This window comes from Phyllopteryx taeniolatus, chromosome 2 (assembly GCF_024500385.1).
Source record: "Phyllopteryx taeniolatus isolate TA_2022b chromosome 2, UOR_Ptae_1.2, whole genome shotgun sequence".
NCBI classification, from domain to species: Eukaryota; Metazoa; Chordata; class Actinopteri; order Syngnathiformes; family Syngnathidae; genus Phyllopteryx; species Phyllopteryx taeniolatus.
The window spans coordinates 34,674,391-34,688,038 of record NC_084503.1 but is presented as its reverse complement, the minus strand read 5'-3'; the positions used below and the strand labels follow the sequence as shown (position 1 = coordinate 34,688,038).

Sequence of the window (13,648 nt, the reverse complement as noted above, 5' to 3'; positions counted from 1 at the left end):
GGGCCATGAGAGGAGGTCGGACCCATTAGGCCGGACAACCACCGACGAAGAGGGCCACCCCACCCAGACCCGCAGCACTGACGCCGGCCCCCCTCCCCCCTCCCCCCACCCATTCCCGCCAGCACCCACTACCCACCCCTGAGTGTGGGAGGTGGACCCCCCCCAAACCAGGCAGGGACAAGAACTCCACAGCAGGCCCCACAGCCCGCAGGGGACCGCCCGGCTCCCCCACGGGAAGAGGTAGAGGGGACCGCAACGGGACGCAAGGAACAGAGAGAAGAGGAGGAAGCAGGCCCGAGGAGCGACAGGGGTACCCCACTGCCCCCACCAGCAGCCACAGCGGGGGACCCAGGCGGGTGCCAGCCGGCACCGCCCCAGCACCCACGGAACATGGGCGAGTCACCATCACACCACCATTACTCCCCAGGAGGTCGCCGCAGTGGTTTCCCCCCACCCCCGAAATCAGGAAGGAATGAAAAAAGTCCCGCCCCTGCAGATTCCGGAACAGAAAACATAGGGAAAAGAGGAGAAGATCCCCACAGCATGCATGTGTCTTTGCACCATGCAAACCGATCTAAAATGTGTGAAAATAAAAATAAAAAGGAAAAAGAAATAAATAGAATAATTATTTTTAAAAAAACAACCTTGACAACAAAGAATGTGAAATTCCATTGTTTACTTTCATCCATCCATCCATCCATTTTCAGAGCTGCTTGTCCTCACTAGGGTTGCGGGCGTGCTGGAGCCTATCCCAGCTGTCATCGGGCAGGAGGCGGGGTACACCCTGAACTGGTTGCCAGCCAATCGCAGGGCACATAGAAACAAACAACCATCCACACTCACATTCACACCTACGGGCAATTTAGAGTCTCCAATTAATGCATGTTTTTGGGATGTGGGAGGAAACCGGAGTGCCCGGACCCACGCAGGCACGGGGAGAACATGCAAACTCCACACAGGCGGGACCGGGGATTGAACCCGGGTCCTCAGAACTGTGAGGCTGACGCTCGAACCAGTCGGCCACCGTGCCACCTGTTTACTTTCACTCAGGGATGTTGAGGGAAGCTGACCAGCTATCTACGTATATGTGTAATTGATTTTTTTCGTTCTGCTAATATTTTTTTCTAGCGCAATATATTCTATGATGAGATTTAGCCACTGATTGATGTTAATAGCTTGTTTCGAGCTCATTAGACTGATATCGAACAATATCAATAACAAGTCTGTGTCGATCTTAGGTATATTTGCATCGATCCGACCATCACCATAGTTGAGTGGACGAGTGGAGGAAAGGGCGGGCTAAATCCGGTGAGGTCCTTCGCATTGTCAAATCCTTTTCACTTTCCCCTAACAAGGAAAAAATATAAAAGTTGGAAGTGAATGACGTTTAATAGAAATCCACCCATCTAACTTGAACCCCCAAATATGCCGAATACCACTGCGCCACATTCAACATGGCGGAGATGTTTACGTAAGAGACCTTATAAAGGTGGGATCTAGGTAAATTTAATATCTTTATCTTTTATTGTATTAATCTTTACTACAAAATTGCAAACATTAATTTGAAATAGCCGAACTAACTGTAAATGCAATAAATACACGATTTTAAATAATTTACAATTGTTTCAAATGGTGACGTTTTTGTTTACAAAGTAAACAAAACAGCAACATTGTTTTGATTGACACTTTTATAGAAGTGCACTGCTAATTGGACGCTAGTACTCGTGTACTGGTTGTAGTTTGCAGCGGCGTAAAAGTTAGCGGGGGTGTCTGTCAGGCTAATGTGGATTTTTCCAGAACGGACCAATATGGCTGCTCAGATGACGTCATTATTATGCGACTGCAGCACCACGCGCGCACACACCAAATGTGGGGTCAGAATGCCTACAACTCAATGTCACAGAGTTTACAGGCAAACGGGCTACAATGAAACGACTTTGAAACACAGCCTTCACAGCCGTTGAATATATAAAGGAGGGCCACAGAAAGGTATGTATCATTCTTAGTTGAATGCTGCGCAATGGTAAATAGCGGTGGAAGCTTTCAGTCGGCTTACACAATTTTGCAAATTTGCTAACGCGAGTGGCGTCCTCCTCGAGCCCAACTTCTTATTGCAAAATATCGAATTTGATTCCATTTTATTGACTTAGAAGCGAAATTTAAAGCAGACTAAATCGATGATAAATAAAATGTTTGTTATACGGCGTTTCGTGAACATCTGCCTTTCCACGTGCTCGCGGGGCTAACGTATCACATCACTGTAATGTATATATTTTGAATATGGATTCTTGTAATATATACATATTTACATTTAAACCAGGTTGGCAGGAATGAACTAAATAAATATAATGCACCTTAAGAGTCAATAAATAGCGTAGTCTGGATATTACTCTAATCTTCATTCTCTCGACTCCTTTTAGGCAGAGACCTCTTCAGGGTCCTTTGACATCCCTTCCAGCATTTGATGGCCGTTTGCAGGTCCAACATGTCCACCCACATATGTAGGCTGTTGGAGCTGGCAACGCGGGCCTCTTGCTGTGCGTCCATCACAAGTCGATCTTGTTTAAAAGGGACACTTTTGGTGGATCCCAGAGTGCCCGGAGCTCCCATGATTCACAGAAGGCCCTACAGCCTTGATTCCCTGTCCCCCGGGCCCGGTCGGCCAACCTTTGCTCCAAACTCGCAGCAGCCCCGTGCAGAGAGGACGTCCCCTTCCTCAGCACTCGCGCACAGGAACCTGTCTGCTTTGGCTCTAAAGGTAGGCGTTTACCCATTCCCAAATGTATATTTTTTTCAATGTTGTGAGTGTGTGTGTGTCATTTAGTTGCTTGTATTCTGCATGTCCAGCTACACTGAAAAAATCCTTAATCTCCGGACAGAGCTCTCGAAATCTTTGCAGGAATTTCCCTCAACTAAGCCATCTCACGTCAGTGTGTAGCAGTGGTCGCACTCAGCCAGCTCCAGATGTGCACGGAATTACCGTCTCTGAAGAGTTCTGGCTCGAATAGAACAAGCGATCTTCGTTCCCACGTCCATGATCTTTCATGTTGAGCATTTTACCGCATAATGCTTGTTGATGGATTATGCAATGGTAATTCAGGAAGTCTGGGAAAGCATCGTCCTGCCTGCACTTGGCAATAAATCCATTCACGCGGCCAACCATTGCGGGTGCTCCATCCGTGGTGATAGACACCAATTTGTACACCGGGAGCTGGGTTTTCTCGCTAAAGTTTTTGAACAACTGAAATATGTCCTCGTGTCTGTTCTTTCATGGGCAGTACTGTTAATAGCTCCTCTTTTGCAGTGATGTCACTAAACACCATACGAATGAAAATGCACATCTGGGCTGTGTCACTCACATCCGTAGATTCGTCCAACTGCAGTAAGAAACTCTCACAATCTCTGATGTCCTTCCACATTTGGTGGGTTAAATCCTCAGCCATGGCTTCGCACCGCCGTGTAACTGTACTTCTTGACATCTGGCGAGTTTTGATTGAAGATAATATTTCTGCCTTATTTTTAAAGTCCCGGAACAATGCGTCCTCCTTCTTGGAAAGACTTCTTGTTCTTAACGATGACGTGACTCACCCGGAACGATGCTTCGGTGGCGGCTTTCGCTTTTGAAGTATGTTGTGTGAACAATAACTGCTGTCCGAACAACTGGGAGTTTAGTTCCTTCATCTTTCTCAGCTCGCTTTTTGGCGGGAAGTCAGTGTCGTATTTTCCATGCACAGTCCTAAAATGCCGCTCCACATTTCCCTTTGGTAATGCGATGGCAGACTGGCAGATGAGGCATACGCATTTCAAAAATGTCATCGTGAAAAAATACTCCTCCTCCCAGTCCGTATGAAAGTGGTAAGTTTTTGTCTTCTTACTTGGGCCAGCTCCCCCACTCATTTTTATACCTTTTCTTAAATTTAAGAGAAAACACTGAGAGATAAAAATTGGAGGTAATTCACTGACTAGCTTGTTAGTTTTGACACACTTGGTGCCGTTGTTTGCGCATCTGCAGTTACCTTTTAGTGCCGTTGTTTGCACATATGTGTGACCTAAGTGTCAGAAAAATTCAGATGACATAGATTATGTATATCAATCAAGCAACGGGATGGATGATAGGCTGACGCCTTTTTTTTTTTTTTTTTTTTTGTCGTGCGATGTCATGCAATCTACCAATACTACCTTCGCGGTGGATTGATCGATCGCGATCGATGCATTGAGCACCCCTGATTTACTGTATATACTTGTGTACTTAATTGCTCAAAAAATTATATGTACAATAAATAATTTATCTTTGTTCATCTTTTTATGACAGTGAGGCATAGTGACAGACAGAACATATGAATGGTCTTCTATTAGATGCCAGGAAGTACATACAGTAATTAATGTATCCACTTTTTGTGACATTTTTGTTTGTTGGTGTGCCATGAGATTTTTCAATTGTAAAATATGTTCTTTTGCTCCATAAAGGTTAGAAATCACTGCTCTATTCAGGTCATGTATTCTAATCAGTTAGGTCAAACCAACATTACAACATGACAGAAATAATGGGTGCTAACTTACTGTAATTAAATTACTTTATCGTAATGAAATTACTTCACACACGCCAAAACTTTAGAGCATGATTTGACAGAACGCCTGCAGCTTTGGTTACGACTGTTAGTGCTAGCACTAGCTTGCTAGGCTACATAACATTTTGTTACCTGATTGCAAGCTGTTTCGTATTAAAAGTACGTGAACATACCTCAACCAAACCTTGAATTAAAGTCCTCTCCCGAGCACCGGTGACCACCAACACACGTTTTCCACAATTTTGTTCTTACAAACACACGGCGCGATCCATTATTGTCATTGCCATTTTAACGTATATCCGGTCGCGCTTGAATTTACCAAATAAAGCCCAGTGATCGTAAAAGATGGGATGCGGTGGTATCGGAATACAAGATTTTATTGCAGTAGTCTGACATAGTGCAGTTGTGAAAGACCTAATATGTCTTGTAGTCTGATCCAGCCGGGCATTACGTGTTGTCTGTCCCACACCGTCATGTTTTTTTTAAAAACTATTGGTGGTCCGATATTTAAAGTACTCCGTCAAAAGACACGCGACAAAGCTAAAAATAAGCTAGTTTATGGATTTGAATGTACATGACGGCGAGGTGGAGTAAATGTCTCAGTGATCGGATCGGCGAATTTTGACATTAAAGCCGGTCAGCATAAAATGCTAATTATTGGCCGATACCAATGAGATCGGTGTAAAGTCTAGTTACGTGTGCTCTTCAGATATGCTGCTGCTGGAGTGAAGTGAACAAAAATAAATTGAGCGATTAAGGTACTGTCTGTAATTTCCCCGAATGTGGGCAATGAGAACCACAGTTGCAATTATATGGCACAGCCATATAATGAACGAGTCAGACACGCAAATACAAAATGATAACACTCACAAGGAGTGACTCTTACGCCAGCTCATGATGTCAGTCAGTAGGCCACGCCCCTTAAAGGCACATGTTCACAAAAATACTACAGTCCATACAGTAGTTACACTTTATAAAAACTGCATTTTATGTTCCCTTGTTTTTAATCCTCATTTCAGCATCTCAGCAGTTATAAATTCTTAGATTTTTGTAGTCCTTCATGAAAGCAGATTTATCTTTTGTGTTTAATCAAAATAAGACATTTGCAAACATCTGCTTTTACTTTGGAAAACAATAATCAATAATAATAATTAATTACTCTTCTGATGTGATGGAACAAATAAATAACAAAATTATAATTAATGAAGAGTTTAATCTATTACAAATAATTCATTTTCAGCAGTCATGAATAACCTTGAACTGACGTAGTTGAACCTGAAGCAGCCTCAGAAGTGTATATCAAACTAGTAGCCTTTCACATTAATCAGTACCCAAGTAGTTTCAAAAGCATTGGTGAGTACAGCGTCAATCGCTCCTGTGTAATATTGCATATTTGACAGAGCAAGGCAAGCATTTTCCAGTTTTAATAAAGTTTGTTAAAGAATCATGTTCCGCATTCGTTTTGTTTGGCGCATGCGCAAACGTGGGCATATCTGGTTTACTGCAGAGAACGTTCACATTTATTTGAAAACCTAATAAAATACTAATCACTATGCGCATTGTCAAGGATGCATTGCCTTGCTAATAATGTCTTGAAAACAATTATAATTGGCAAAGCTTAGATTATTACAGCATAGTTGCGTAAGCAGTACAGTATATGGTTACGATGTGATTTAGAATTATGTGAATCTGCTGGCTATGTAGAACAGACAGAACAGAAGTGAAGTCAGTTGAGCCGCTCGTTTAATTCATTATGGTTTGATTACAGTTGTAATAAACATTGTTCAGCAGTAGATCGACTCATGCCCTTCACTTGTCATGGATAATACTTAAATTTTTGAGTATGGATAGCCAACCATCCATACAGTTGCTTTACCGCTTATCCTCACTAGGGTCGCGGGCTGCTGGAGCCTATCCCAGCTATCCTCGGGCGGGAGGCGCAGTACACCCAGAACCGGTCGCCAGCCAATCGCAGGGCACTTAGAAACAAACAACCATTCGCACTCACATTCACACCTACGGGCAATTTAGAGTCTTCAATCAACCTACCACACATGTTTTTGGGATGTGGGAGGAAACTGGAGAAAACCCACCCAGGCACAGGGAGAACATGCAAACTCCACACAGGCAGGACCGGGATTTGAACCCCGGTCCCCAGAACTGTGATGCAGATGTGCTAGCCAGTCTTCCACCATGCCAGCAGTATGGATACCAAGCAATTCAATTGTGTGTATTATACATTAGGGAGAAGGGAATTCCTGCCGCAGAAGGTACATTTTGGGGGTGTGTATTGTACCTGAGATCGTATTATGCACAAGATATTATGGTAATGGGATTTAAATTCATTTGAATAGGGAAAATTGATATATGAGTCGATTGAGTTATGAGGTTGGTCACATAATGAATAAAAACACGCCAATCAAGGTACCGCTGTAAGGGTATGATTGTTGTTGTTGTGACTTTTGGCTTTTCCCATCAGGACTCCCCACAGCGAAATTTCTGGCTTTAAAATGTTGAGAGCCAATGTGGTTCAAACTCCGTACAAATTTTATATCCATGATTAAATGTCAATGTTGTGCTCACAGTATCACATGCTCGTGGCTACTCTCAGCACCGCAATGATAGAAGTGAATTAAACAGACATGTCTTGTACATCTTTCTCCTCTCCAGGGCCAATGTCGTCCTCTGTGCTTTTATGATTTCTTGGATCTCGGTGAAGTTGAGGACAATGTACGTCAAGCTCGCACATGTAAGAAGTCCCGACGCTTCATAGTGGACCCAGAGTTGGCTAAGTTGGTAGCACAGCACCTTGGACCTGACCTACACAGTGCCAAGACTGTTGTCTTTGAATGTAACCCAGGTATGTGCTTTGTCAGTAGAAGGGAAAATGCTTGATATTCTTCTGCCAGTTGGTGTTTAGCATGCATAAATTGCATGTAGTATTTTTGTGGAATGGAAATAATAGATGTATGCGTTTATTTCTCGATGTAGGCCCTGGGGTGTTGACTAAGACCCTCATCAATGCTGGAGCTCAAAGAGTTGTAGCTCTTGAGTCAGAGAAAACCTTCCTTAATGATCTGCAGGTAAGAAATTCTGCAAGCAGACTCAAATATTTACCTTCACCTCCAAAGTAAATCAGTCTGTTACATGACGCTGTTATTCTCATGAGATAAAAAGAATCTTGTTGAAAATAACGTAGTGAATTGATTTGCTCCAGGCTCAAACTTACACTACCATAAAAACGTTATTGGCTGTATAGACCAAGATAAGTTTTTAAAACCGCTAGGAAGATTTGAATGTAGCCTCAATTCACTTCCATATCCAGTTCTATGTTTATCATAAAACTTTTCCTCTGTGTCATCACGGTCTGTGGTTTTAATGCATATTTTTCAAGATTTTATTTCACCCCAACTCTGAACCCCTTTTGTGGCGTTACGCTGCTCAGGCAGTCTTCACAAGCGGGTGATTAAATGATTTTTTTCCCCACTTTAGGCATTGGAAGGCCTTCTTGATGGTCAGCTGGAAGTGATTCACTGTGACTTCTTCAGACTAGACCCTGTCTGGGGTGGAAGCGACAAGCCACCGGTCATGTTCACTGACAAACTCTTCACTGACCTGGGAATAACAGAGGCCAACTGGATGGATGGTAGGAAACAAACACACAAACAGTTCCTCAATTCTGAAATCTTAATGTCTTTCATTATTACTAATGTGTATCCCTTTTAGACTTTCCATTGAAGGTTGTGGGCATCGTTCCGCAGCGTAATGAGCGTGCCACCCTGCTGAAGTTAGCTTATGCCCTGTTTGAACGGCTGTCCGTTTACAGATACGGAAGAATAGAGCTCAACCTCTTTCTGAGTGAACGTGAATACATGGTAAGAACATTATACTTCCATACTGGAAATATTTATTTATCTACTAGGGATGCACCACTACCACTTTTTTTTCAGACTGAGTACTGACTGATACAGAGTATCCACATTTGATCATCCCATTAGAGCTTGCAATTGTGATGAAAATATTTTTTTAATCAAAAATTGTTAAAAACACAAACTTTTCTTGAGCATACCATATTTTTCATTCAAATATAATACTTTTTCGAGTAACAACCTTGCTCCAACACTAACAGAATAATTTTACAAAACAAAATGAAAAATTACAACTGCAATCATATAGTGTGCCTAAAGCATTCCAATACAAAAGTTAATTCCCATAGTCATCCATTTCATAAGAACAGAAAAAAATAAATACATTCACTTTCATTTACAAAGTGTACCTGAACGCAGCTTACGCAGCAGTTACGTGACTGCTAGTCTAAACATGAATGCAGATGCACAGAACAGCAAGCCACCATGAATAACACAACAAAAGGGTGAAAAATAACGTAGAAACAAAATTCAACAAATCTAACACAGAGATGCATGGCATTACACACAAAACGGTTCCATTTTTACAACACACAAACAACAGTAAATTGTGAAAAAGTGCATTTCCATCTGCAAGATTTTACTTTAAAGGTAAGACAGATCACAGTTTGGGCCCAGAACAATTATTGAATGCTGTCACGAGCATATTACATGGTAAAACACAAACAGAATATGAGCACTTAATTATCAACTATTGTGGCCCACCAAAGAAACGTTTCGCCACACTGTGCATGCAGAACAGAGAGGGTAGAATGGCCTCACAAAACTTGGTGCTTGCCGGTCGCCACCTAAGGAGTTCACTATCCGTTTTGCAGAACATAATTTGCAGTCACCTAAGTGTTGTTTTCCGTGTCCTTAAAGTATCTCCACACAACACGGCTGACATGGCTCCTACCCGGAAGGTATACATCAGGCTAGTGAACGATGTTGTATCGGTGCGTACAATAACGGAGTATCAGAGTACAAACGTACAGTATCGGCACCGATACCCAATACTGGTATTGGTGCATCCCTAGTATCTCCTGTATGTAACCAGATGGTAATATATTATTAAGTAACTGTGTGTTATTTCTTTCTGTCAGACCATGGTGGCACCTCCTGGTCAAATGAGGCACTACAGAGCCCTCAGTGTCCTCTGGCAGATGTCCTGTCATATTGAACTCCTTCACAAGGTATATCATATGTTAACAGATGCAGTTTTACACTAGCATTCACTCACCGGCTACCATAATAAGCACACCTGTCTAAATTCAAGAGCGATATCAAAAAATATTTTTGCCAAATAATGAGAGCCTTTCTTTATTGCTACAAGCTGCACTCACAATAATGAGCTTTATTTAATACCTCTTCTATCTCTTTTATTGGATTGCTTTCCATTTTGCTGGTGTACCTAGTTTTGTGACCAGTGGATTAATATACTACAATCCTGTTATAATTCAAATGAAGCGTGCCAACATACCCTGAAAAAAAAGGATCTTGATGCAGAATATTGCTTGCTGTGGTAGCTGTTTTTCGTTTTAATCTGTTTAATATTTTCTTAGGGTAGCTACTTTATAACGTCAGGTAGTCAAGTATGACAGAGTTAAATTTGGTTGTTTAGATTTACCAAATGGCATATCTGCTCGTTTGTCTTTGCAGGAACCCTGGGATTCGTTTGTGGCATCCAAACAGAGTGCACCTCCCCCTAAAGGCTTTGTAATGATTGATTCAAGTAGTATATTACATGACTGAGAAGTTTTTTTAATACAGTTTAACTTAATTCTCTGCTCTCAGCTTCCCAATGATCACATGTGCCTGGTTCGTCTGCGTCCACGGGCCGACCTATTCTCTGCCGGCCTCACACCCGCAAACGCCTCCACCCTGATGGTTATGGTCAAACAGTGTTTGGCAAAGAGGAAGGAGAAGCTTATTAACAAGCTTAAGTAAGCGATCACACTTTTGCATGATAAAATACGACACAATTATAATTGAAAACTTTATTATCCGAAATCCTGTAAGGGAAATGAAAGCACAGCTATCTTAACTTTTTTTTTTTTTTTAATTATCATGTTCTCTCCGTACCTGCACTTCCACATTCCAAAAACATGCATGGTAGGTTAATTGAAGACTCTAAATTGTCCGTTGGTGTGAGTGTGAATGGTTGGTTGTCTATTTGTGCCCTGCGACTGGCTGGTGACCAGTTCAGCGTGTACCCCGCCTCCCGCCCAAGGTCAGCTGGGATAGGCCCCAGCACACCTGCGACCCTAGAAGCGATTCAGAAAATGTAGAGCTGGATTATTTAGTTATTGAATGGATCTTTTGGCTCCAAATAACATAAAAACGTGGCATAAAAGGAAGTTGTGTGATAGACAATGCTACAGGTTTGAAAGTACTTGTATGCCTATAAATTTATCAAATAATTTTGAGGGTACCCAAACTTTGCCCCATTCTAAAGGATCCTGATAACCTACTGTATAGCATAAGACCAGGGACGGGACTCTTAAATGATGGAGGGGGCCATAATTTTTCATCAGTGCTACCAGGGGGCAACACAGGACTATGCACTTTCTAAACAAATGTATGAAAAAAATGACAAAAAATTTGCATGTCTGTTTTTTATTGAAGCAATGTACATCACACTGTCTTAATATTTTTCATGCGCAAATACATGTATAAAAGATTTGCTCTTCAGCAACAAAGGGTTTGAAATAAACAACAAAATAACCATATATAGATTGTTTTGCCCCCCAGTGCAAAGGGAACTCATGCATAGAAATTACCATTCAAAGATGGTGCTAACCTGCAGAATAGAAAACAAATATTTTGTGCATTTTTTCACAAAAATCAACGCACTCAAAGATGTTAATATTTTACTGTTTGTCCTGCATGTCATTCAAAATCCCCAAATTACTGTAATAGGTGGACTCATTCATCTTTATAGTAGTGCAGGATATGGTAGTTCCTTCTGCTTTGTTGAAGGAATCCTGGCAAAGGTGGCGTGTCTCCCCTGTCCTGTCCTTAACGGTGTTAAATATGTCCATGTTTTTGGACGACGCACAGGACACAACTTTTTATGCATTTGAAACGAACTATCAGTGAAAAAAAGATCGCTGGTGTTTGTGTGCTTTTGTTTTCGATCGACCGCTCTTCGGTTCCCAGCATGCATTGCGATGCGCAATGCGAAACTTTTTCCTGTAATAAGGATGTTAATCATTATCATTAGCGTGTTTATGTTATCCGTAGTTTCTTGAATGTGTGTCTTAATATAGTGTCAGGTTAAATATATGTTGGGAGAGATAGCTGGGATAGGCTCCAGCACGCCCGCGACCCTAGTGAGGCTAAAACGGTACAGAAGATGGATGGATGGATGGCTGGATGGATTGTTAGTTAACATGAATCCGTGAGTGTGTCTTGTGTGCGATACCCAAACATCCCGGTTAGTTCTGTTGAATGCTAAGCAAAGGTAAGCATCACCTGGCGTCCTACCATGTGCTAGTGTGCTTTTTCTGACAATTATGTGATAAATCCCGCTCCTCCTTGTCCATGTTAAAAGAGTCTGTTTACTTGAGCGACCACAAACTCCATCATGGTTAATGGAGAAGAACTGGTGGAATTTCAGAAATTGTAGCTAGCTCAAAACATGGTCGTGCGACTTCTGATTGGTTTCACGCTGGAGGGTCATATATGTACAGTGGAAAGAAAACATCTACACACCCCTGTTCAAATGCTGGGTGTTTGATATTTAAAAAATGATGAAACTAAGATACAACCTTAAAAACGTTTTCACCATTGTGACCTATAACTTTATATCTACATGTACATCATGTAAAAATAAAAAATGGGGATGTGGCTGTGTGCAGAATGAACCAATCACATTTAAACTGAAGTCAGCACACACCTGCCAACATTTAAAGTGCCTCTGAGTAACCCAAAAAATAGATTTTAGCTGTTGTTAACAGGCTTTTGCTGATATTTATTGGCTTTCCATCAGAAGGCTGTAGGTTTTGTGTACAGACTTTATCGCCACTGTATTTTAGTTTATCTCTAATGCAACTTAAATTCTGTTGTTATTTTTGCCAATATCTTGTCATTTCAAGCTAGAAATTCAGACACAATTTGTCCAGGGAATCAATAATCTTTCTGTGACTTCGGAGTGGTTGTAAATGGGTATTGGGGCACTAGCTGCAAATTGAAACTGTGCCAGCTGCATGAAAGGCAACAGCATGTACCACTACACAACTGTCTAGTATCCAGTGTAGATGAATACATTGAGAAACGGGGCATATATTGTGAACCAGTCTTACTTTTGTATTCCTTTGTGTTTCTTCCCTTTTGTTTTGAAGTCTCTGGTCACCCGACAGTGGGAGTAAATTGCTGTCTGAGATGGGACTTCCCGAAGATATCCTCACAGGTCACGTTTATCCTGGGCAATATCTTCAGCTGTTCCAGTTAATGGACAAGAGCCGGGAGTTCACTCAGAGCTGGCTTTATGAAGAGATCATGGAGAACATTGAGAAAGAGGGGTGGGGCTGAAGTGTGTGTGTAAATAGCCAACGAAATGATTATGTGTTCAATCAACTACGAAACTTGTGTATAATTTATTTGCAAATGTCATTTAAATACCGATCATAATATTAAACGGTCAATATCCAAAATATATACAGATGGTCTTAAAAGTACAACTGCTCAATAAATGTAAATAGTGGATTGATGGACTACAGCCATATTTTGTAAAAATACACTACATGATGTGGTTACATTCAAGATTGAAAACTGTTGGCGCTTACAAGCCTCATGAATGTATCGGGTCATTGAAAGGTTTCAACTGTGCTACAGAACTGCTTCATAACTAAAATTGTTGTCTTGTAAATGTAATCACAGCTGAAATGTTCTGATCTTTTATACGTTATACATTTTAAAATATCTTCACTCGACGAGCAGTGAGTGCAAAAAAAGCTCTCTACTTTGTCATTCAATTACGATTTGTGCGCTATATTTTAAGTTAAACATTTTGTTGTGTCATATGTACAGTGAAATTCCATGTAATTGGGTTGGGAAAGGTCAGAGACTTCAAATGTACTTTCCTATTTGACTTCCTTTGGTCGCACAAATTCTTTCAATACGCCACTTTACTGGTTTTGCAAACAGGTCAAGACAGTCCATGTCATCTCATTC

At 41.4% G+C, this 13,648-nt stretch overlaps 1 protein-coding gene across 1 annotated transcript; it reads left to right on the top strand.

Moving 5' to 3' along the window:
* The first annotated feature begins 1,830 nt into the window (after nucleotides 1-1,830).
* On the top strand, nucleotides 1,831-13,180 carry tfb2m (transcription factor B2, mitochondrial). The gene is made up of 10 exons (XM_061765885.1): nucleotides 1,831-1,989; nucleotides 2,421-2,758; nucleotides 7,239-7,428; nucleotides 7,560-7,651; nucleotides 8,061-8,214; nucleotides 8,295-8,443; nucleotides 9,577-9,666; nucleotides 10,133-10,189; nucleotides 10,268-10,416; nucleotides 12,817-13,180. The coding sequence occupies exons 2-10, from the start codon at nucleotides 2,465-2,467 to the stop codon at nucleotides 13,004-13,006; spliced, it is 1,365 nt and encodes a 454-aa protein (XP_061621869.1). The 5' UTR covers nucleotides 1,831-1,989; nucleotides 2,421-2,464; the 3' UTR covers nucleotides 13,007-13,180.
* The last annotated feature ends 468 nt before the right edge of the window (nucleotides 13,181-13,648 follow it).